Genomic DNA, 21517 nt, shown 5'->3' on the forward strand with positions numbered 1-21517 from the left:
CCTTGAGATTTAGTTTTGATTTACATAAAGAAATAATTATAAATTTGATAAAGGGAAACTCGAAGGGAAAAATTTCAAGGAAAAATTGAGAATTAACGAAAAAACTGATAAATATGAATTTAATTAGGTTGAATAGATTTTTCAGCATTTTTGTTTCAAGCCTAAAAATTAGCCATTTAAACTATATGACCAAAAATTTTTCCAAAATGAATCCCATTTTTTTCAAAATTATATCTAAGAAACCTTTCTATAATACTCTTTTTTTTTGCTGGTTAAGAACCATTGTATGGAATCGTTTTTCCTCTGCATCAAAATTTCTTTTTGGTAAAATGAAGACTTCAGGCAATTTAGAGCTTTCAAAATAACAAAAATCAACTTTGAAAATTTAGAACTGACAGCAGAAAATGGATTCTCTTCTGAGTTCTAGAGTTCTTTTTTTTAAAAAATTCTTATCATTTTATTGGAACTAGCCATTTGAGTATTTTCAAAACCTTGGAGACGTAAAAAACTGGTTTCGTGTAATGAACATCAAATCAACCACATTTGCTTTGAAAAAAAGGAAAGCTTTTATTTGATTTTTCATAATGTCAGAGCACATAGTTTGAACTTATCTCCTCTGGTATAAGGAGATACAGCTGAACATTGGGTTTAGAGAGTTTATGGGTTTCGAGCTGGAAAATTAAAAGATGTTTATTACTTTTTGAAAATGTGAATATTGTTTTTCATTTCTCTGTTTTTTAAGACTGCTCCTCGAACAGATATCTTCAAGTCCTAGGTCGGTTCTGTAATTAGGAAAACGAAATTGTTTATTGATTGTGAAACTACTCATATGAAAAATGAAAATTTTTTTTGAAAGAAGATTTTTTTCAGTTAACATAAAAATTATTAATTGCTTCCGAATGAGAAGCAGTTGTAATTATGTGTCTGTTTTTATGCAAATTATCGCTGAACCGTTTTTTGCGCTTTTATTCTGGAATAGTATTTGACTTCTCAAGTGATTTCTTCACATACTTCTTGACTTTTGAGTGATTTTAATTGCTCTAACTCCCAATTAAGTTTGTTTTTCAAAGAAAACCGAAGGTTAGAGAGATGATGACATGCCGCTGATGGCCGAGTAGTTGTTGCCCCTGTCGAGACTTTTGTGTGTTAATTTTTGCACCCATGAAGAAAAATTTATCTGCGCTACAGTCCCTGAATTAATTTGCCTCGCCTGTAATTCGAGAGCAATTTTTCCGACGTTAGTCGGTATCTGTTTAAATTCTCCTAATTCTTTAAAAAACTAACACAAAAGAGCGAAACGCATATTTCACGTATGACCAAGGTTCCCCAACGCTACTAAATAAGAGCCTTTAAAAATAGATTTCAATGTTCCTCTACATGTCAGACACAACTAGACGCAGAGTGCAAAGCCGCCTGAATTATTAAAATGGTAGCAAAACTCCTTAACTTAGAACAATTTGCAAAAGATTGAAAAAAAATATATTCAAAACAAAATTGTGTTTATTAAATCTAGCTGTTAACACATCTGCGAGATCTGCTAGCTGTTAACACATCTGCGAGAAGAAACGGTGGCTAACATTGAGAGAAGATCAGATTTCAAAAAAAACAGGAAAATTTACCTAATGTTTGCTGCCAATAGTGGCTTTAAATGTGTCCAAAAGCAAAACTGTTCTCAAATCGTGCTGGTATCTACAAATTTTTCAAAAACTAATTGTCCCATTGTGCTCATGAAACATTTAAAATAACAAATTATTTCGAAAAACTTCAAAATTTCACTTCTGGTTTTACTAGAAATTTTCGATTACAGATAGAAGTGCTTCATGAAGTCCACGTCTGATTTTCCAGAAAAACGCAATCAAGAAATGTATGACGGCGAGGAACCTTGAGCAAAGATCAGATGCCAAAAAGAAAAAATGAGAGAGAAAGCGAAACTTAGTCGGAGATAATTAGTTCCTTTAAAGATTGGACATAAGTAGAGACAGAGTGCAAAAATAAGAAATCATGAGAAAAATAGAAAAATTATATATTATTTGCTATAAATTGGGTTAAAAAATTAGTACAAAACCAAAACTGAGTTTTTCAGGTGTCGTTGATGACACACTTACGAGATTTAAAAAATAATTGTACTATTTTGCTCATGAAAAATCGAAATTCACACCAAATTTCAAAAAGTTAGATTTCAAAATAGTGTGAAAATTTCAGTTACCGATACCATTGCCTTGTAAAGTTGACTTCTGTTTTTAAATGAACAGTCACCAACCTTGAGTATTGACCAGTTTCTAAAAACAATTTTAAAAATGTTTTTTTTTGGTGTTGGGCTTTGTATTTGTTGATAGATGTCTTTTTGTGTTATTTATTTTTTGTGTTTGATTTTTCTGTGTCCTTGTGGTTCAAATTGTCATTTTTGTCTGCAGAAAAAAGGCGGTATTTTTATTGGTTCAAACAGAACAAGTAATTTTCTCCAATGCATTTATGTTCCTTTTGGATAATCCCAACGGTGCCTGACAGAATTTAAAAGTTTTGTTTATAACACTGAGAGGTATGTTGGAACAAGCTGTGCTACGCACACTCGCACGAGCCCTTTTCTTTACAGTTGATATGTCTCCCATAACATTTTTTTTTCTTATTCCTCTTTTTCTCAGTGTTGTATTCACTGCTATTTGTTATCAATGCGTAGGCCACCTGTTGCTTTTCTGATGCGTGGAGTCAATTTTGTTGTTTTTGTACGATTTTCGATTTGCAAGACAATAAATACCATGTTATAATTGTAAAATGGTTGAGAACAATAACGGAAGCTTTAGTACTCCCAATACTGGTCCAGTTTCTTATTCTGATGTGCGCATTTGACAATTCCAAAAATGAATGATCATAAATTTGATAAAGGGGAACTCGAAGAGGAAAATTTCAAGGAAAAATGGAGTAGAATTAACGAAAAAAACGGATAAATCTGAATTTAATTAGGTTTAGATTTTACAGCTTTTTTTTCAAGCCTAAAAATTAGCCATTTAAACTATCTGACCAATTTTTTTTTGAAAAATGAATTCTTTTTTTTAAAATTATATATAAGAAACCTTTCTATAATACTCTGTTTTTTGCTGGTTAAGAACAATGAACAGTTCTTTCTCTGCATCAAAAATTTTTTTTTTGGTAAATGAAGACTTTTAGAGCTCTCAAAATAACAAAATTCAACTTCAAAAGTATAGAACTGACAGCAGAAAATGGATTTTTTTCCTGAGTTCTAGAGTTCTTTTTAATAAAATTCTTATCATTTTATTGGAACTAGCTATTTGAGTATTTTCAGAACCTTGGAGACGTAAAAATCTGGTTTCAAGCATTAAACATCAAATCAACCACCTTTGATTTGAAAAAAAGGAAAGCTTTTGTTTGTTGATTTTTTACAATGTCAGAGCGTATAGTTTGAACTAATCTCCTCTGTTATAAGGAAATACAGATGAACATTAGATTTAGAGAATTTATGGATTGGGAGCTGGAAAATTAAAAGATGTTTATTATTTTTTGAAAATGGGAATATTGTTTTTCATTTCTCTGTTTTTTAAGACTGCTCTTCGAACAGATATCTTCAAGTCGTAGGTCGCTTCTGTAATTAGAAAAAAGAAATTGTTTATTGATTATGAAACATCTCATATGAAATACGAAAATTTCTTTTGAAAGAAGAATTTTTTCAGTTCACATAAAGACTTTTAATTGCTTTCGAATGAGAAGCAGTTGTTGTAAGTATGTGTGTCTGCTTTTATGCAAATTATTTTATCAACCGTTTTTGTGCTTTTATGCTGGAATAGTATTTGACTTTTCAAGTGATTTTTTTCACATACTTCTTGATTTTTGAGTGATTTCAATTCCTCTTACTCCGAAGTAAGTTTGTTTTTCAAAGTAAAACCGATGGTTAGAGAGATGATGTCACAGCCATAGTAGCCGATTGCTTATTGCCCCTGTCGAGATTACGGAATCGGATTCAGTTGGTCGAGGTTTGAATCCATTGTTTGTGTTAATTTTTGCACCCATGAAGAAAAATTTATCTGCGCTACAGTCCCTGAATTAATTTGCCTCGCCTGTAATTCGAGAGCAATTTTTCCGACGTTAGTCGGTATCTGTTTAAATTCTCCTAATTCTTTAAAAAACTTACACAAAAGAGCGAAACGCATATTTCACGTATGACCAAGGTTCCCCAACGCTACTAAATAAGAGCCTTTAAAAATAGATTTCAATGTTCCTCTACATGTCAGACACAACTAGACGCAGAGTGCAAAGCCGCTTGAATTATTAAAATGGTAGCAAAACTCCTTAACTTAGAACAATTTGCAAAAGATTGAAAAAAATATATTCAAAACAAAATTGTGTTTATTAAATCTAGCTGTTAACACATACGCGAGTTCTGCTAGCTGTTATTACATCTGCGAGAATAAGTGGTGGCCATCATTGAGAGAGCAGATTTCAAAAACAGGAAAAATTACCTAATACTTGCTCCAAATTGTGGCTTTAAATGTGTCCAATAGCAAAACTGTTTTCAAATCGTGCTGGTATCTACAAATTTTTCAAAAACTAATTGTCCCATTGTGCTCATGAAACATTTAAAATGACAAATTATTTCGAAAAACAATAAAAAGTTCACTTCAGGTTTTACTAGAAATTTTACGATTACAGATAGAAGGGCCTCATAAAGTCCTCGTTTGATTTTCTAGAAAAACGCAATCAAGTATTTTATGAACGGCGAGGAACCTTGAGTAAAGATCAGATGCCAAAAAGAAAAAAATGAGAGAGAAAGCGAAACTTAGTCTGAGATAATTAGATCGTTTAAAGGTCGGGCATAAGTAGAGACAGAGTGCAAAAATGAGAAATCATGAAAAAATTAGAAAAATTTATTGTTTTTTGATTATGAAACTACTCATATGAAAAACGAAAAATTCTTTTGAAAGAAGAATTTTTTCAGTTCATAAAGATTTTTAATTGCTTTCGAATGAGAAGCAGTTATTGTAAGTATGTGTGTCTGTTTTAATGCAAATGTTTTGCTCAACCGTTTTGTGCGCTTTTATTCTGGAATAGTGTTTGACTTTTCAAGTGATTTTTTTCACATACTTCTTGATTTTTGAGTGATTTCAATTCCTCTTACTCCGAAGTAAGTTTGTTTTTCAAAAAATGATGGTTAGAGGGATGATGTCACGGCCTTGGTAGCCGAGTGCTTATTGCCCCTGTCGAGATTACGGAATCGGATTCAGTAGGTCGAGGTTTGAATCCATTGTTTGTGTGTTAATTTTTGAAGCCATGAAGAAAAATTTATCTCCGCTACAGTCCCTGAATTAATTTACCTCGCCTGTAATTCGAGAGCAATTTTTCCGACGTTAGTCGGTATCTGTTTAAATTCTCCTAATTCTTTAAAAAACTTACACAAAAGAGCGAAACGCATATTTCACGTATGACCAAGGTTCCCCAAGGCTACTAAATAAGAGCCTTTAAAAATAGATTTCAATGTTCCTCTACATGTCAGACACAACTAGACGCAGAGTGCAAAGCCGCTTGAATTATTAAAATGGTAGCAAAACTCCTTAACTTAGAACAATTTGCAAAAGATTTAAAAAAAATATATTCAAATCAAAATTGTGTTTATTAAATCTAGCTGTTAACACATACGCGAGTTCTGCTAGCTGTTATTACATCTGCGAGAATAAGTGGTGGCCATCATTGAGAGAGCAGATTTCAAAAACAGGAAAAATTACCTAATACTTGCTCCAAATTGTGGCTTTAAATGTGTCCAATAGCAAAACTGTTTTCAAATCGTGCTGGTATCTACAAATTTTTCAAAAACTAATTGTCCCATTGTGCTCATGAAACATTTAAAATGACAAATTATGTCGAGAAACTATAAAAATCTCACTTCAGTTTTTACTAGAAATTTTACGATTACAGATAGAAGGGCCTCATAAAGTCCACGTTTGATTTTCTAGAAAAACGCAATCAAGAAATTTATGAACGGCGAGGAACCTTGAGTAAAGATTAGATGCCAAAAAGAAAAAAAATGAGATAGAAAGCGAAACTTAGTCTGAGATAAATAGATCGTTTAAAGGTCGGGCATAAGTAGAGACAGAGTGCAAAAATGAGAAATCATGAAAAAATTAGAAAAATTTATTGTTTTTTGATTATGAAACTACTCATATGAGAAACGAAAAATTCTTTTGAAAGGAGAGTTTTTTCAGTTCATAAAGAGTTTTAATTGCTTTCGAATGAGAAGCAGTTGTTGTAAGTATGTGTGTCTGTTTTAATGCAAATTTTTTGCTCAACCGTTTTTTGCGCTTTTATTCTGGAATAGTGTTTGACTTTTCAAGTGATTTTTTTCACATACTTCTTGATTTTTGAGTGAATTCAATTCCTCTTACTCCGAAGTAAGTTTGTTTTTCAAAAACAGATGGTTAGAGGGATGATGTCACGGCCTTGGTAGCCGAGTGCTTATTGCCACTGTCGAGATTACGGAATCGGATTCAGTAGGTCGAGGTTTGAATCCATTGTTTGTGTGTTAATTTTTGCAGCCATGAAGAAAAATTTATCTCCGCTACAGTCCCTGAATTAATTTGCCTCGCCTGTAATTCGAGAGCAATTTTTCCGACGTTAGTCGGTATCTGTTTAAATTCTCCTAATTCTTTAAAAAACTTACACAAAAGAGCGAAACGCATATTTCACGTATGACCAAGGTTCCCCAACGCTACTAAATAAGAGCCTTTAAAAATAGATTTCAATGTTCCTCTACATGTCAGACACAACTAGACGCAGAGTGCAAAGCCGCCTGAATTATTAAAATGGTAGCAAAACTCCTTAACTTAGAACAATTTGCAAAAGATTGAAAAAAAATATCAAAACAAAACTGTGTTTATTAAATCTAGCTGTTAACACATACGCGAGTTCTGCTAGCTGTTATTACATCTGCGAGAATAAGCGGTGGCCATCATTGAGAGATCAGATTTCAAAAACAGGAAAAATTACCTAATACTTGCTCCAAATTGTGGCTTTAAATGTGTCCAATAGCAAAACTGTTTTCAAATCGTGCTGGTATCTACAAATTTTTCAAAAACTAATTTTCCCATTGTGCTCATGAAACATTTAAAATGACAAATTATTTCGAAACACTTCAAAAAGTTTACTCAGGTTTTACTAGCAATTTTACGATTACTGATAGAAGGGCCTCATGAAGTCCGCGTTTGATTTTCCAGAAAGACGCAATCAAGAAATTTATGAACGGCGAGGAACCTTGAGTAAATATCAGATGTCAAAAAAATGAGAGAGAAAGCGAAACTTACTCTGAGATAATTAGTTCGTTTAAAGGTTGGACATAAGTAGAGACAGAGTGCAAAAATGAGAAATCATGAAAAAATGAGAAAAAGTACTTATTATTTGCTATAAATTGGTTAATAAAATTAGTACTAAACCAAAACTGAGTTTTTTAAGTGTCGTTGATGACACACTTACGAGGTTTTGAAAAATGTTTGTCCTATTACGCTCATGAAAAATCGGAATTGAAAAGAAATTCACACCAAACTTCAACAAGTTAGATTTCAAAATAGTGTGAAAATTACAGTTACCGATACAATTGCATTGTAAAGTTGACTTCTGTTTTTAGACCTAAATGAACAGTCACCAACCTTGAGTATTGACCAGTTTCCAAAATCAATTTTAAAAGCAATGTTTTTTTTTGGAGTTGGGCTTTGTATCTGTTGGTAGATGTTTTTTTGTGTAATGTGCTCTTTGTGTTTATGATTTTTCTGTGTCCTTGTGGTTCAAATTGTACTACAATTATCTTTTTAGAATTTGTTGAAGAGTTTTCATTTTTTTTCTGCCGAAAAAAGACGGTATTTTTTGGTTCAAACAGAACAAGTAATTTTCTCCAATGCATTTAAGTTGCTTTTGGATACTCCCAACGGTGCCTGACAGAATTCAAAAGTTGTTTTTATAACCTTGAGAGGTATATTGGAACAAGATGTGCTACGCACGGACTCGCACGAGCCGTTTTGTTTTTTATTCTCTACAGTTGATATGTCCCCCATAACATATTTTTTTTCTTATTCCTCTTTTTCTCAGTATTGTATTCACTGCTATTTGTTATCAATGAGTAGGCCACCTATTGTTTTTCTGATTCGTTGAGTCAATTTTGATGTTTTTGTACGACTTCCGATTTGCAAGACAATAAATACTATGGTATAATTGTAAAATGATTGAGAACAATAACAGAAGCTTTAGTACTCCAAATACTGTTCAAGTTTCTTATTCTGATGTGCACATTTGACAAATCCAAAAATCCAGTATCTTGCAAGGCTGTGTACAGGAATTAAACACTCTGTTTCAGGAAGGAGCACAACATCGATCTTCCCGAGACTGGCAGGTATGCCACTGGGATCATCTTCCTGGACAGGTTGCAGAGATCACGAGACCAGTGCATGGAGCATTTTAAATCACTCGTGGCCGAATGTGATTTGAACATTCTGCATATTAGACTTATGCCCACCAATAATTCGTGTCTGGGCAACAGTGCTAAATCCACAGAGCCATACATAATCCAGGTTACCAGAGTGTTCTCATTTGATACTCTCTGAAAGAAGAAGACAAATACTAGTCTGCGCGGCACAGAATGTCCCAACTTACGTCTCACGCATGTCGAAAAATTTGAACGTGTTCTGGCAAAATAAGTTTTCTGATGTTCATTCTTAAAAGATAACTTGAAGCAATTTTTCACAGCTTTTTTGAGTATGTTTATTAATTGCCCTCGAACGATGTTGGAAGCAATTATTGTAACGTTTGTGCCTTTTTAATGCATAATTGTTGCTTGACGCTTTTTTTCACTGTGTTCTAGAATATTCTTTGACTTCTTCACACTTAAGTTCTTCATCTTTGAGTGATTAAGTTGCGCTCGTTCTGAAATAAAGTTCGTTGCTTGAAGGTATTGTGAGTGAAACGAAATCAAAGTCTTAGTAGCTGAGTGGTTAAGGCTGCCAACCTGGAGATGTGGGTGCGAAACCCATTGGGCTTGTTTTTTTGCACCCATAAAGTATTTCTAAGAAACGCCCCCTCTAATCAATTTATTGCTCACATCTGTCGTTCGAGGTCAATTCATCCGACATTATTCGGTTAGTTTTTGCTGTAAATTAGCGTAAATTTTTTCCAACTGCAATAGGACAAACACATTTTTAGATAGTTCAGAGCAGCTGATGCAGCAGGACTTAATAGGATTGGATTGTGACGATCGATAGGATTGGATTGGAGGCACATTTGCGTCTTTTAGAACACGAGATAGATATAGCTGTCCGACTGCAAGTGAAAGCATAATGTTGCTCTCTCTCTCTCTCTCTCTCTCTTTAGGTGTTCATAACTGCTCAAGATCCATCTGATGACTTTGAGAAGAACATCTACCTGTTACGGAAGCAGGCTTCTCACCAAGTACCAGGACCACACAACCTCCGATTCTACATCTGCAGTCTGTCAACGACCACAATTACATACAAGGGTCTATTCACGTCTTACCAACTGTTCCAATACTTCCCAGACCTAGAAAACCCCAATTTGAAAGCTAAAATTGCCCTAGTACATAGCAGGTTCTCCACCAATACTTTTCCATGCTGGGAGCGAGCTCATCCTCAAAGAATGCTGTGTCATAATGGTGAGATCAACACTTTGAGGGGGAACGTGAACGCAATGCGGGCTAGAGAGGGTGTGATGTTCAGTAAGAAATACGGGATGTCGCTCCAGAAACTGTATCCGGTTGTTGAAGCTGACATGAGTGATTCCGGTAGTTTTGACAACGTGTTGGAGTTCATTCACAACACCAGTGACAGGACGCTGCCTGAGTCTATTCTCATGATGGTTCCGGAGGCGTGGGAAGAGGACACAAACATGAAGGAAAACCGCAAGAACTTCTACAGGTGAAGCTCGATTTTTGAGCCCAATTCTCATGGGCATCAACAATTTATCCGCGTTGGATATACTAGGTTTTTATCGCTCAGCATCATAAATTATGTTTTAATTGTGTTGAATGACCATTGGATTTGCTTGGAAATATATTTTTCAATAGAAGAAATAGTTGGCTTTTAGTTTGAAGGTGCTAACGCAAAAATGTCAATTTTTGGCTGTGAGAATTTAACACTGTGAATATTAAGGTTCAACGCATATGTCATGGAGCCGTGGGATGGACCGGCCCTACTGGCATTCTCGGACGGTCAATACATTGGAGCCATTTTAGACAGAAACGGTTTGAGGCCCTCGCGATACACGCACACAACAGATGGCATGCTGTACATGTCTAGCGAAACTGGAGTTGTGGATGTTCCTCCAGAAAAAGTGGTGAAGAAGGGTCGGTTGAAACCCGGTCGAATGCTGTTAGTTGACACAATTCGAAAGAAGTTCTTCGACGATAACTCACTGGTGGCTGAGATCAAAGAGGAAGTGAGCAATCGGTTTCCATATAAGGAATGGTGTCGGCATGAAATCAACATCAAAGACATTCCACTGCCTCCTGAAGTAAATGGTCACATCGAAGCTCCAATGACGAATGGCTACGCGATGATGAATGGCCATGCAGATAGTTCTATGACTACCGATGTTGTGGTCCAGTTGTTGGAAAACGACAGGAGGCTAATCAATTTTGGGTACTCGACTGAAGTCATCAACTTGCTTCTGGCGCCTATGGTTGTCAATAAAAAGGAGGCTTTGGGATCCATGGGTAATGATGCTCCATTGGCTTGTCTGTCCAAATTTAACCCCCCAATTTTCGAATACTTCAAGCAGCAGTTTGCTCAAGTAACCAATCCGCCAATTGATCCATTCCGAGAGAGGGTCGTCATGTCAATGCGATGCCCGATTGGACCTGCCCGAAACCTACTAGAACCTTCTGACGAATACAGTAAGCGTATAATTTTGGACCAGCCTATCTTGACCTCGGCCGAAGTAGAAGCTATCAAATCCTTGACAAAGAACGATTTCAGATCTGAAACCATCAGTATCGTTGTCGATGCCAACGACTATGAGTTGCGAAAGCACTTAGATCGAATTTGCAGTGAGGCTGAAAAACTAGTGAAGAATGGAACTACATTTATTGTGCTAAGCGACGAAGGTGTAAATGCGTCGAAAATTCCTATTAGTTCATTGCTGGCGTTGGGGGCTATACATCAATATTTAGTGCAACAGAAACTAAGGTCGAAAGTTGGTTTGATTGTGAAAACTGGAGAAGCGAGAGAAATGCATCACTTTTGCGTTTTGCTTGGCTATGGTGCTGATGCGATTTGTCCCTATGTAGTGTTTGAAACCCTGAACAGAATTCGAACCTCGATAGACCCTAACTTGACCGAAAAAGATATCGTCAAAAACTTTAAATATGCATGTGCCATTGGCGTGAACAAAGTTATGGCTAAGATGGGAATCAGTACTCTGTACAGCTACAAAGGTGCACAAATTTTTGAACCACTGGGACTTGCAAAAGAAGTTGTCAAAAAATGTTTCCGAGGATCGCCCGCTCGGCTGGGAGGTTGCAGTTTCAAAGACTTGGCCGCTGAAGCGTATGACAGACATTCCTTAGCATTCAAACAGTTCGGACAATTTGGAATTGTGAACAACATTGCCAACAATCCCGGTGTTTACCATTGGCGCAAAGGAGGCGAAAAGCATCTGAATGAGCCGGAAGCTGTTGCCGCGTTACAGGAAGCCGCAAAACTGAATTCGAGAGCAGCCTATAAAAAGTACAGCGAGATCACGCAAGAAATGAACAGATATTGTACCATTAGAGGTCAGTTTTGTCTGGTGCAACCGATTCACGGCCAGATTATGCTAGAAGATGTGGAACCCGCAGCAAATATTGTGAAGCGTTTTGCGACTGGCGCCATGAGTTTGGGTAGTATTTCAGACGAGGCACACAAAACTTTGGCTATTGCAATGAACCGAGTAGGCGGTAAATCTAATTCAGGTGAAGGAGGTGAAATTCAAGTGCGATTTATGGATGACGCAGATTCCTTCAAATCTACTCGGTCAGCCATCAAGCAAGTTGCGTCGGCTAGGTTTGGTGTAACTTCTGCTTATTTAAGTCACGCAGATGATCTGCAGATTAAAATGGCCCAAGGTGCGAAGCCAGGCGAGGGAGGAGAACTTCCATATTACAAAGTCACGGAGGACATAGCTGAAGCAAGGCACGCCATTCCATACGTGGGGTTAATCAGCCCACCGCCTCATCACGACATTTACTCAATTGAAGACTTGGCCCAGTTGATTTATGATTTGAAGTGCGCGAACCCGAAAGCGAGAGTGAGTGTGAAACTAGTCTCAGAGCTGGGTGTTGGAATAGTTGCAGCCGGAGTTGCCAAGGGAAAAGCGGACTTGATCACCATCTCAGGACATGACGGTGGAACTGGTGCAAGTAGCTGGACCGGAATCAAACATGCAGGACTACCGTGGGAAATGGGGTTGTCAGAAGCACATCAGGTGCTGGTTAGGAATGGATTACGATCACGTGTCAGAGTTCAAGCCGATGGGCAGATTCGGTCTGGCTTGGATGTTGTTATTGCGGGAATCCTTGGTGCGGACGAATTCGGATTTTCGACTGCACCTTTGATTACTATAGGTTGTATTATGATGCGAAAATGCCATTTGAACACATGCCCGGTGGGAATTGCTACTCAAGATCCTGAGCTGCGAAAGAAGTTTGCTGGTGAACCAGAACATTTGTTAAATTATCTCTTCTTGCTCGCGGAAGAAGTGCGACAAATAATGAGCACGCTTGGAGTGAAAAAATTCGACGACCTGATTGGTCAAACTAAATTTCTGGGAATCAAACAGCCGTTAACAGACAAAGCCAGAACTCTCGATTATCACAACATTCTGATGAAAGCGTCCGATGACCCGACCGAGATGATCGGTGGAAGAATAAAGCAGGAGTTTAGTCTGGAAACTCGTCTGGACTACAAAGTGTACCAACAAGTTCTCCCGGTTATCGAAGGTCACCAGAACCATATGGAAGTACAGTATCCAATCCGAAATGTTGACCGTGCGTTTGGGGCTTCACTAAGCTACTTCATATCTAAGAAGTATGGCGAGGCAGGTTTGCCTGAGCACTTCTCAATTGACATCAAACTAAAGGGTTCTGGTGGTCAAGCGTTTGGATCCTTTTTGGCAAAAGGAGTCAGTATCGAGTTAGAAGGAGACTCAAATGACTACGTAGGAAAAGGTTTGTCTGGCGGAGAAATTGTCATTTACCCCCCAAAATCAAGTAGCTTCCTGTCTGATGACTCAATTATTGTCGGAAACGTTTGTCTCTATGGAGCTACCAGTGGACGAGCTTTCTTTAGAGGTCAAGCTTGTGAACGGTTTTGTGTCAGGAATTCGGGTGCAATTGCAGTGTGCGAAGGCTGTGGTGACCATGGCTGTGAGTACATGACTGGAGGCGTTGCCTTAGTTCTGGGAAGACCTGGTCGAAATTTCGCTGCGGGCATGTCTGGAGGTATCGCCTATGTCTATGATACAGCTCGAGTTTTCACGACATTATGCAACCTTGAAACAGTTGATCTGGAGGCGCTCAATCTGAATGAAGACTTAGACTTTGTTCATGGATTACTGAAGGACTTCAAAGAAAGGACTGGCTCTGAAGTGGCTTCGGAAATCTTGACTACGTGGCCCGAGTCCTGTAAAGATTTCCATAAAGTCTTCCCAAAGGAGTACAAACGAGCACTTCGGGATATGGAGCTGAAGAAACAGCAAGAGGCGGCTGAAAAAGAGAGCGAATCGGCAGAGACGATACTGGATCTCGAGAAAGGCGACGTCAAGTCCTCTCCTAAAAAAGACGCAAAGACATCACTGGATATTGAAGACATTATTCAGAACCCTAAGTTGATCAAAACTCTCAACAAGACTAAAGGTTTTATGTTGTACAAGCGATCAGAGAAGAATTACAGAGATGTGAAAGAGCGGATGAAAGATTTTGGCGAGATCCAAGACCACAAGTACGTTAAGGACACAATTCAGTACCAGGCGGCTAGATGTATGGATTGCGGTGTGCCCTTTTGTCAGTCTGAGAGCGGTTGTCCTCTAGGTAATATAATTCCGACCTGGAACAATCTTGTTTATCAGGGCAACTGGGAGGAGGCGTACCACCAATTGAATCAGACCAACAATTTTCCAGAATTCACCGGTCGTGTTTGCCCAGCGCCGTGCGAAGGTGCATGTGTTCTCGGAATTAACAGTCCGCCTGTTAATATCAAAAATATCGAGAACACAATCATTGAAACAGCTTTCGAGAAGGGATACGTAAAACCCCAGCAAGTACCGCATAGAAGTGGGAAAAGGGTTGCGATTGTTGGTAGCGGACCAGCGGGTCTGGCAGCGGCTGCTCAACTTAACAGTGCTGGTCACTGGGTGTTCGTATTTGAGAGAAACGACAAGATAGGTGGTCTTCTCAGATACGGAATCCCGAACATGAAGTTAGACAAAAAGATTCTGGATAGAAGGATTGACCTCATGAAAGACGAGGGAATCACGTTTATAACTAACACTGAAATTGGCAAAGATGTTCCTGCAAAAAGTCTGACTGATGACTACGATGCAGTATTATTGACAGTCGGAGCTACTTGGCCCAGAGGACTCAATATACCTGGCAGCAACGCTCAAGGCATACACTTCGCAATGAGCTTCTTGGAAACGTGGCAAAAGCATCAAGGTAATATTTGAGTAATTAATAGCCGCCGTCAGCCTCTCAACAGCCTCAGTCTCTCCTCTTTTTTTTACAATTTAAAGACTTTGAATTGTATTGGGGCGCTGGCTTTTTTACGACTCGAAGAGGAGTATTGGAAAAGTCTCTTAATCAATTCTATTGGATTGAATTTTGAAGCACGAAATGAAACACGGGAAAAAAGCGTGAGTTGTTGGTGAGTTGAAAAATTGGAGACTAGAGCGAGAAAGGATTGTTTTTATAGCTGTAAGCTGAGCGTAGCTATATTGCGGTGCTCTTGGTTTTTACAATTCAAAGAATTTGAATTGTATTGGGGCGCTGTCTTTTTTTAAAGATCTGTTCACACATTTTCATGATTTTTGAAGTCAAATTGGAGTAGTGATTTTGGTCACGCCGAAACAGGAAATGGAGCGGAAAAGCGAGTGGTTTTGCGGCGTGAATGTTTTTCGCTCTAATTTTAAAGTAGAGTGCGAAAATCGTGTTTGAACAAAAATTCGGTTTCTCGGTAGTGGTTTTCTGTTCACATGCGGCAATTTCACTCTGATTTTTACTGTTTTTTTCGATTTTTTGGATCGGATTTTTTTTCTAAATGGTTTTCCTAATCCATTCATAGCTCAGTCTAAGCCTATTTTTTTTGTTTGAATTGAATTTTCATTTCTCGCTAGTGGTTTTTTTTGTTCACATGCGGCATTTTGACATTGATTTTCTGTTTTTTTTCTTTTGATCTGATTTTTTAAAAAATGGTTTTCTCAATTCACTCATAGTTCATTCTTGGTCTAGTTTTTCTGTTTAGTCAATGAAAATTCTTTGAATTGTACGTCAGGACTTGGCCTGCTATGTTTTTTGTTTCGTCGTCTGACGCTCTTTCGTTTTACATTTGTTCACACAGCAAAGCTGAAGTCATTTTCTGAATGACTTCTTCCTCTCACTAACGGCATTGGCGCGCGTGACGTCATTTCTCACTCGTTTTAGCGAAAGTTTTTAGGTTATTTGCGTGATTAGATTTTGATCATACGTGACTTACCTCACTCAATAAAATGACCTTAACTTTAAAACTGTAAGTTTAATTTGAATTTGTTTAAGGTCAAAGGAACTCCTATGTGCAGTAAAGGTCACTAATAAGAGGCTTCTGTGGAATGAATTTTATTAAGTTTTATTGGTTTATCGCTGAATGTTTTTTAGCCTAGTTTTTTGAGTGTCGTCGATTTTTCAATTTAGGTCTGTATCTGTTTCTATCTCTATTATATGGCACGCAGGTCTATTCTTTCGCAGGTATTCCGGCAATCTGCCGGCTATGTTTTGTTCATTCTGCTGTTTTGGCGAGAGAGAGAAAGTGAGGTGTGAAAAACATTTTCTAAGCGAGCGATTTTTTTTTCGCATATGGCTTTTTAAAACCAATTTTTTTTTCAAATTTTTTGGTTCGATCATGATAGTTTATTAATTTGTGGTTTCTTCTCATAGAGGGATGAAGGTTTTGTAGTTAATGCGTGTTTTATGCTAATTTGGAGGTTTTTTATCTATTTTGCTCACTTCAAGGAGAATTTTAGCGATTTTTCGTCTTCTGTTTTGCTTAACTATTACTTAAGGTGTCTTAAGCTACCGAGGGTTACAGTTTTGTTGTTTTCTTCGAGTGGTTTCCGGAGTTCTTCTGGCTATGTTTTTTAAAGATCGCACATTTTCATATTTTTTGAAGTCAAGTTGATATGATCTTCACGCCGAATCAGGAAGTGGATTTGCGGTGTAAAACTTTTTTGCTCTAATTTTTACTAGAGTGAGAAAATGGTGTTTGAACAAAAGTTCGCTTTGTCAGTAGTGGTTTTTTGTTCACATGCTGCTTTTTGACATTAATTTTTTTATTTTTTTGATTTATTGACTCTTTCTAGGTCCATTCTAGGTCTTGTTTTCCTGATAAGTCAATGACAATTCCTTGAATTGTTAATTTCTGTTAGGTCAATGAGAATTCTTTGAATTAAAGTTCTTCGAATTGTGTCAGGACTTCTATTTTTTTAAAATTCGTTTTGCCTTTTGATCACGTTTTTCGTTTTGCATAAGTCACCATTTTCACGTTTGATTCGTGCCGTACCTCACTCATGGTTTCAACTGAATGGATTCTAAATTCTTTTCTTGCATTGAACTACGCAATGTAGTTATTACGGACAATGTCAAAGAGCAAAATCAAAAGAAACGGGATAAACCGATAAAGCCCGGTCATTAATTCAGTTCATCAGGTTATCAAAGTCCATTAGAAATATTGCCAGCTGACATTAGTTTTAAGCTTAATAGTTTTCAGTTTAGGGCCTGAATTGAGTATAGTTTTGAAATATAACTATCTGCACATCGAATTAGAACACTTTTCAAAACTTCGGAAAAAATTCTGTCAATTTTCCTTTTTTGTCTTTTTTTTCAATCCTGATATGCTTGAAGCGCGTCAACGGTGGGTATTTTCTGGCAATTTGCTGGCTATGTTTAATTGATCTCAAAGTTTGTAGGAATTATATTACTTCTGTTGGTCTTTTTAATGCGATTTTTTGTTTGACCGATTTTTCGTCTGACCCATTTGACTTTTCGTCCTCAAAAACGGGATAAACAGGTAGCACCCAGCAGGCATTAAGTTCTCTTTTGAAGCCTTTCAGCTCACTAGTCTCAAAGTATGCGATTCACAGAAACTGTTTTGGAGACTTATACTTCTGGTGTGAAGGGCGGTACTTCACACCAGCAATTCGCTTTGATGTTACTCGGTTATTTTTTGTGTTAAGTTTGTTTGTGTCAGAAAATTTGAGCTACTCGTGACAAATTTTGGTTCGATTATCGTTAAAATGTGTCTGATTAGGTGCTGGCAAAGAAGACACATTGAAGCTTCTGGCCAAGGAGAAAGACGTCATCATAATCGGAGGAGGTGACACTGGCAATGATTGCATCGGAACCTCTCTCCGTCAGGGAGCCAAATCAATTACCAACTTCGAAATCCTGCCTGAGTCACCCGAAACACGAGCGGATGACAATCCCTGGCCTCAGTGGCCCAAAATCTTCAGGACAGATTATGGACATTCAGAAGTCAAAGCCAAATTCAAATCCGACCCTAGACAGTATTGCATTTTGAGCAAGAAGTTCACCACTGATGAGAACAACAATCTAACTGGGGTCGATACCGTTAAAGTCAAATGGACTAAAGATCCCAGCACTGGTCGGTTCAATATGGCCGAGATTCCTGGGAGCGAATCTCATTTTAAAGCAGATATGGTTCTGTTAGCCATGGGATTCTTGGGTCCAGAGAAAACAATAGCCAGTGAATTGAAACTGAACCTGGACAATAGGGGCAATATTAAATGTGGCGGCGAAGGTCCCAAGAAGTACAAGACGTCGGTCAGTCGGGTGTTCGCGGCCGGTGACTGTCGGCGAGGCCAAAGCTTAGTAGTTTGGGCAATTAACGAAGGTCGTCAAGCTGCTAGGGAGGTGGACATCTTCCTTATGGGAAAAACTACGCTTCCACTCACTGGTGGCATATCAATGTCATAAACATAGACTTAACTTAACTTTGAAAACTTTGAACTTAGACCTCAAAAGTTAGTCATCTGGTATACACATTTAGCAACTCATCAAAAATCAAATAATGTATATGACGTAATAGGTTCTCCCAAGCTGCCAAATGATATAGCCGAAAATAAGTTAGCTAATGTAATTAGGTAAGGTTTTGCGATTTTAACGCTTTTATCTAAATTTCACAAAAGTTATGAGATGCACAAAAAGGCTTGGAGATCCTATTAAGTAGTAAAGTCTGCAAATTTTTATTCATGTGCTTGAACGGAAGATGTTTTAATGGCTTTTACTAAGCTGCAGTGAAAGTTCAAATATGTTATGGTGCGAACAAGCTTTATAATTATGTAAATTAATGCTGCAGAAATTGGCCTCCATGTGAAATTGTCCCTTATTTACCAATGAAACACTGCGTTGAAATGTAATTTAATGGGTTCTTAAGAATGTTTAACCGGGGAAATGGGGGGGGGGGGGGGGTGTGGGGATTCACAGGACCATATGACATTACATGTTTGCTGTATTCCATAGTTTGTAACGGGATTGTATTTGTCCCTCCGAAAGTGCTCCTATCGCTTCTAATTTTTAAGCCAAGATGTTTAGAGAAAGTTAGATGTGATACGTTAGCTGTTTAAAACATATACCTGCAAGCTATATCGATAGATACTACTACTCTTTTTGTCATTATTTCGATATATTTGAGCTATAAATGAAATTAGTGCTATTTTTGAATGTTCACCTTTTCTTACTTATTATTGTTCATTAGCTAGCTGACTGCCATAGACGGAGCTTGTTTTTAAAAGGTCACTTGTTTGTTACATTGCACATTGCTCTGCGCTGAAAATCTTAGGTCACATGAATGTGTGTATACTTTGAGGCAAAACACAGGAGGAGGCAATAAAAACAACAGCCGAGCGCGATATTAGCGGGAGTAAAATTTATGGACAAGGTTTGAAAATTGTCTGTCAGTCAGTCTGAAAATTGTCTGTCTGTCAGTATGACCCGAGATTTAAAGCAAAGTGGACCTTGCGAAGTGACTGATTTGATGATGACGATGATGCTAATTTATTAAGTGACAGATGTAGCTTGCTTGCACCACAATTGTTGGATCTAGCCAGACAAAACCACAAAGTAGGAAGGGCCATTCAAACAAAACTTCCGTAATTACGTAATTTCTGCGTATTCGAATTCAGGCGTGATGTTGAGTGGCAAGATCGGACTGCTGAATCTTTGCTAACCATAGTTGATGCTTATTTAACATTAAGTTAAAAATATTTGGAATGACTTTATTCTTAATAGAACATTGTATCTTCTAATGTACATCGCTTACAAAATATAATCTGTAATATAAATCAGTTTTCTCCCACTCAAGAAATTGAAAGAAATGGTCACATGAATCGGACTCCAACATCTGTGTTGTTGCCGAAAAAGGTTTGTTTTACAGTGGCTGAAAACTTCTTCACTATTGCAACACCTTTGACTTTGACAATTGCAACCCTTTAACAATATTAACAAACGTATGTCACTGTAGAAATATTTTTCTGCTATTCCGATAAATAGGAAAATCCAGATAAGTGAAACGTAAAGAGAGTGAGTTGACTCCCTCTTTAAAGCTGCTCGACTTGATCATGTTTCCAACATTTTGAGCTACTATTTACATTGTGATTTTGACAGCCTTTTGATCAACATGTGGGACTAAAATTACTGCTTTTTAACGAAAACTGACAAACTTACATCTCCATTTTATCTTGAAATACTGTTGCAGTGTTTCTAAAAGAGTAATTAAATTTCTACCGATTCTCAGTCGAAGCATATAAATAGCGAGGAAAACGGATATTGAAGTAGGAACGAAAATGCTCTTGAGAAGCATGCAGTTTACCATGTATTTTGGCTACTTTAACGTTTACTTATGTTAATGAGTGTATTAGTCTTGATGGCCTTGTTTTGTTTTTCGTACTACCGTCTTTTTGTCTGATATTTTTGTTGAGTTTTCGTCTTCGAAAACTCGATAAACAAGTAAAGGGTAGAGGGAATTGAGTCGGTAAGCAGTTCTCCTAGAGGTTCACGAGCCTCTGACTTCAAATCACCGAAGCTGCCGAATTGACAAGAATACCCTCTCTTAATCCCTCAGTACCCTCCAAATCTTTAGAGCCAAACAGTTTAAGTTAGCAATTTAGTGGTTCTAAATATTTAGATTAGTCGTGAAAAAATTTACATTACTCTGAAGCCTTTATTTTTAAAACAGTGTTTCGTATTACCGAATTTTGGCTCAGATTTTCAAATAACTTTCTTCACCCATGAGTTCCAGAGTTTTGGGCGAATGATTGCTCTCATGCAGAGTCTAAAGCAGCTTTGTTTATTTGTGGTTTTAATAATGAAAATATAAATCGCGCAGAACGATATTCCAGTCAATTTGATCTAATGTGTTAGTTGCTTTTCGTTGAAATCTATCTTTTTTTCTTGAACGTTGTGTAATTTTGAATTCCTTAAATCCAATGAAGAGCAAGTGGACCACGTTGCTTAAAACCCGAGTAAAAAATTGACCAAAAACACGTGCGGGGCCGGAGAAAAATGCAAACATACGTAACATAAATCGGTTTTGCCGCAACGACTCTTGTTTGTCCATCTCGTCTAGGCAATGTATCCATAACACCTCGCAACGGCCTGCAACTTAATGGAGTTAGATGTTTTAACAATAACGCCATTTTTAAAAGTAGTCAATCATATCCATCTATTTTGATCGTCTGCTAGTGGTGCGCAGGTTTTCTTTTGCCAGACGTCTTTGTTAACTTTACATCAAATTTTCCACGTCTCGAAACCTACAGGGCGATGAAAGCCAAACTGTCCCGAATCGACGCTAGACAAGCAAATGGTTTTGCGTCTGTGGCCCCTCGTTGTCTCCTTGTTCGGCGACGTTTATCAAAGGTCGATAGTGGAAATTTGGCTCGGGTTCAAACAAAGTATGCGCTGAATATTCTTCCTGATCAGTGCGACTGATAGATTCTATTTTGAAGTGTGTAACTGGCTGTTGCTCTTTTCCGTGCAGACTGAGATGTTAAAACTGCGTCTACAGAAACAAAAAAATTTTCCATTTGATGCTTTCAAAAATCAGTAAATATTTTTCTGATCTTCATTGATCCTTATTATTGATGTGGAGAGTATTCTTTGTCCAACGCGTAGAAGAAAATCCAAATCCGTCGATGTTAGTTTATGAGATAATTAACGTGCATGCAATAATAAAGGGGAGCTAGCCTCAAGTTTTCGCTTCTAAGGTTTTTTGATTGT

General features: G+C 37.4%; 1 protein-coding gene across 1 annotated transcript in view; it reads left to right on the plus strand.

The window, feature by feature from the left end:
* Window positions 1-18376, plus strand: part of LOC142341863 (uncharacterized) — a 36460-nt gene extending 18084 nt beyond the window's left edge. Inside the window, exons 2-5 of the mRNA XM_075393143.1 lie at window positions 8348-8561; window positions 9358-9917; window positions 10152-14689; window positions 17532-18376. Coding sequence (XP_075249258.1) covers window positions 8348-8561; window positions 9358-9917; window positions 10152-14689; window positions 17532-18217 — 5998 coding nt within the window. The 3' untranslated portion in view covers window positions 18218-18376. The remainder of the gene's footprint in view (window positions 1-8347; window positions 8562-9357; window positions 9918-10151; window positions 14690-17531) is intronic.
* Window positions 18377-21517: the final 3141 nt, after the last annotated feature.

Source organism: Convolutriloba macropyga, chromosome 1 (assembly GCF_964194025.1).
Source record: "Convolutriloba macropyga chromosome 1, txConMacr16.3, whole genome shotgun sequence".
NCBI classification, from domain to species: Eukaryota; Metazoa; Xenacoelomorpha; order Acoela; family Convolutidae; genus Convolutriloba; species Convolutriloba macropyga.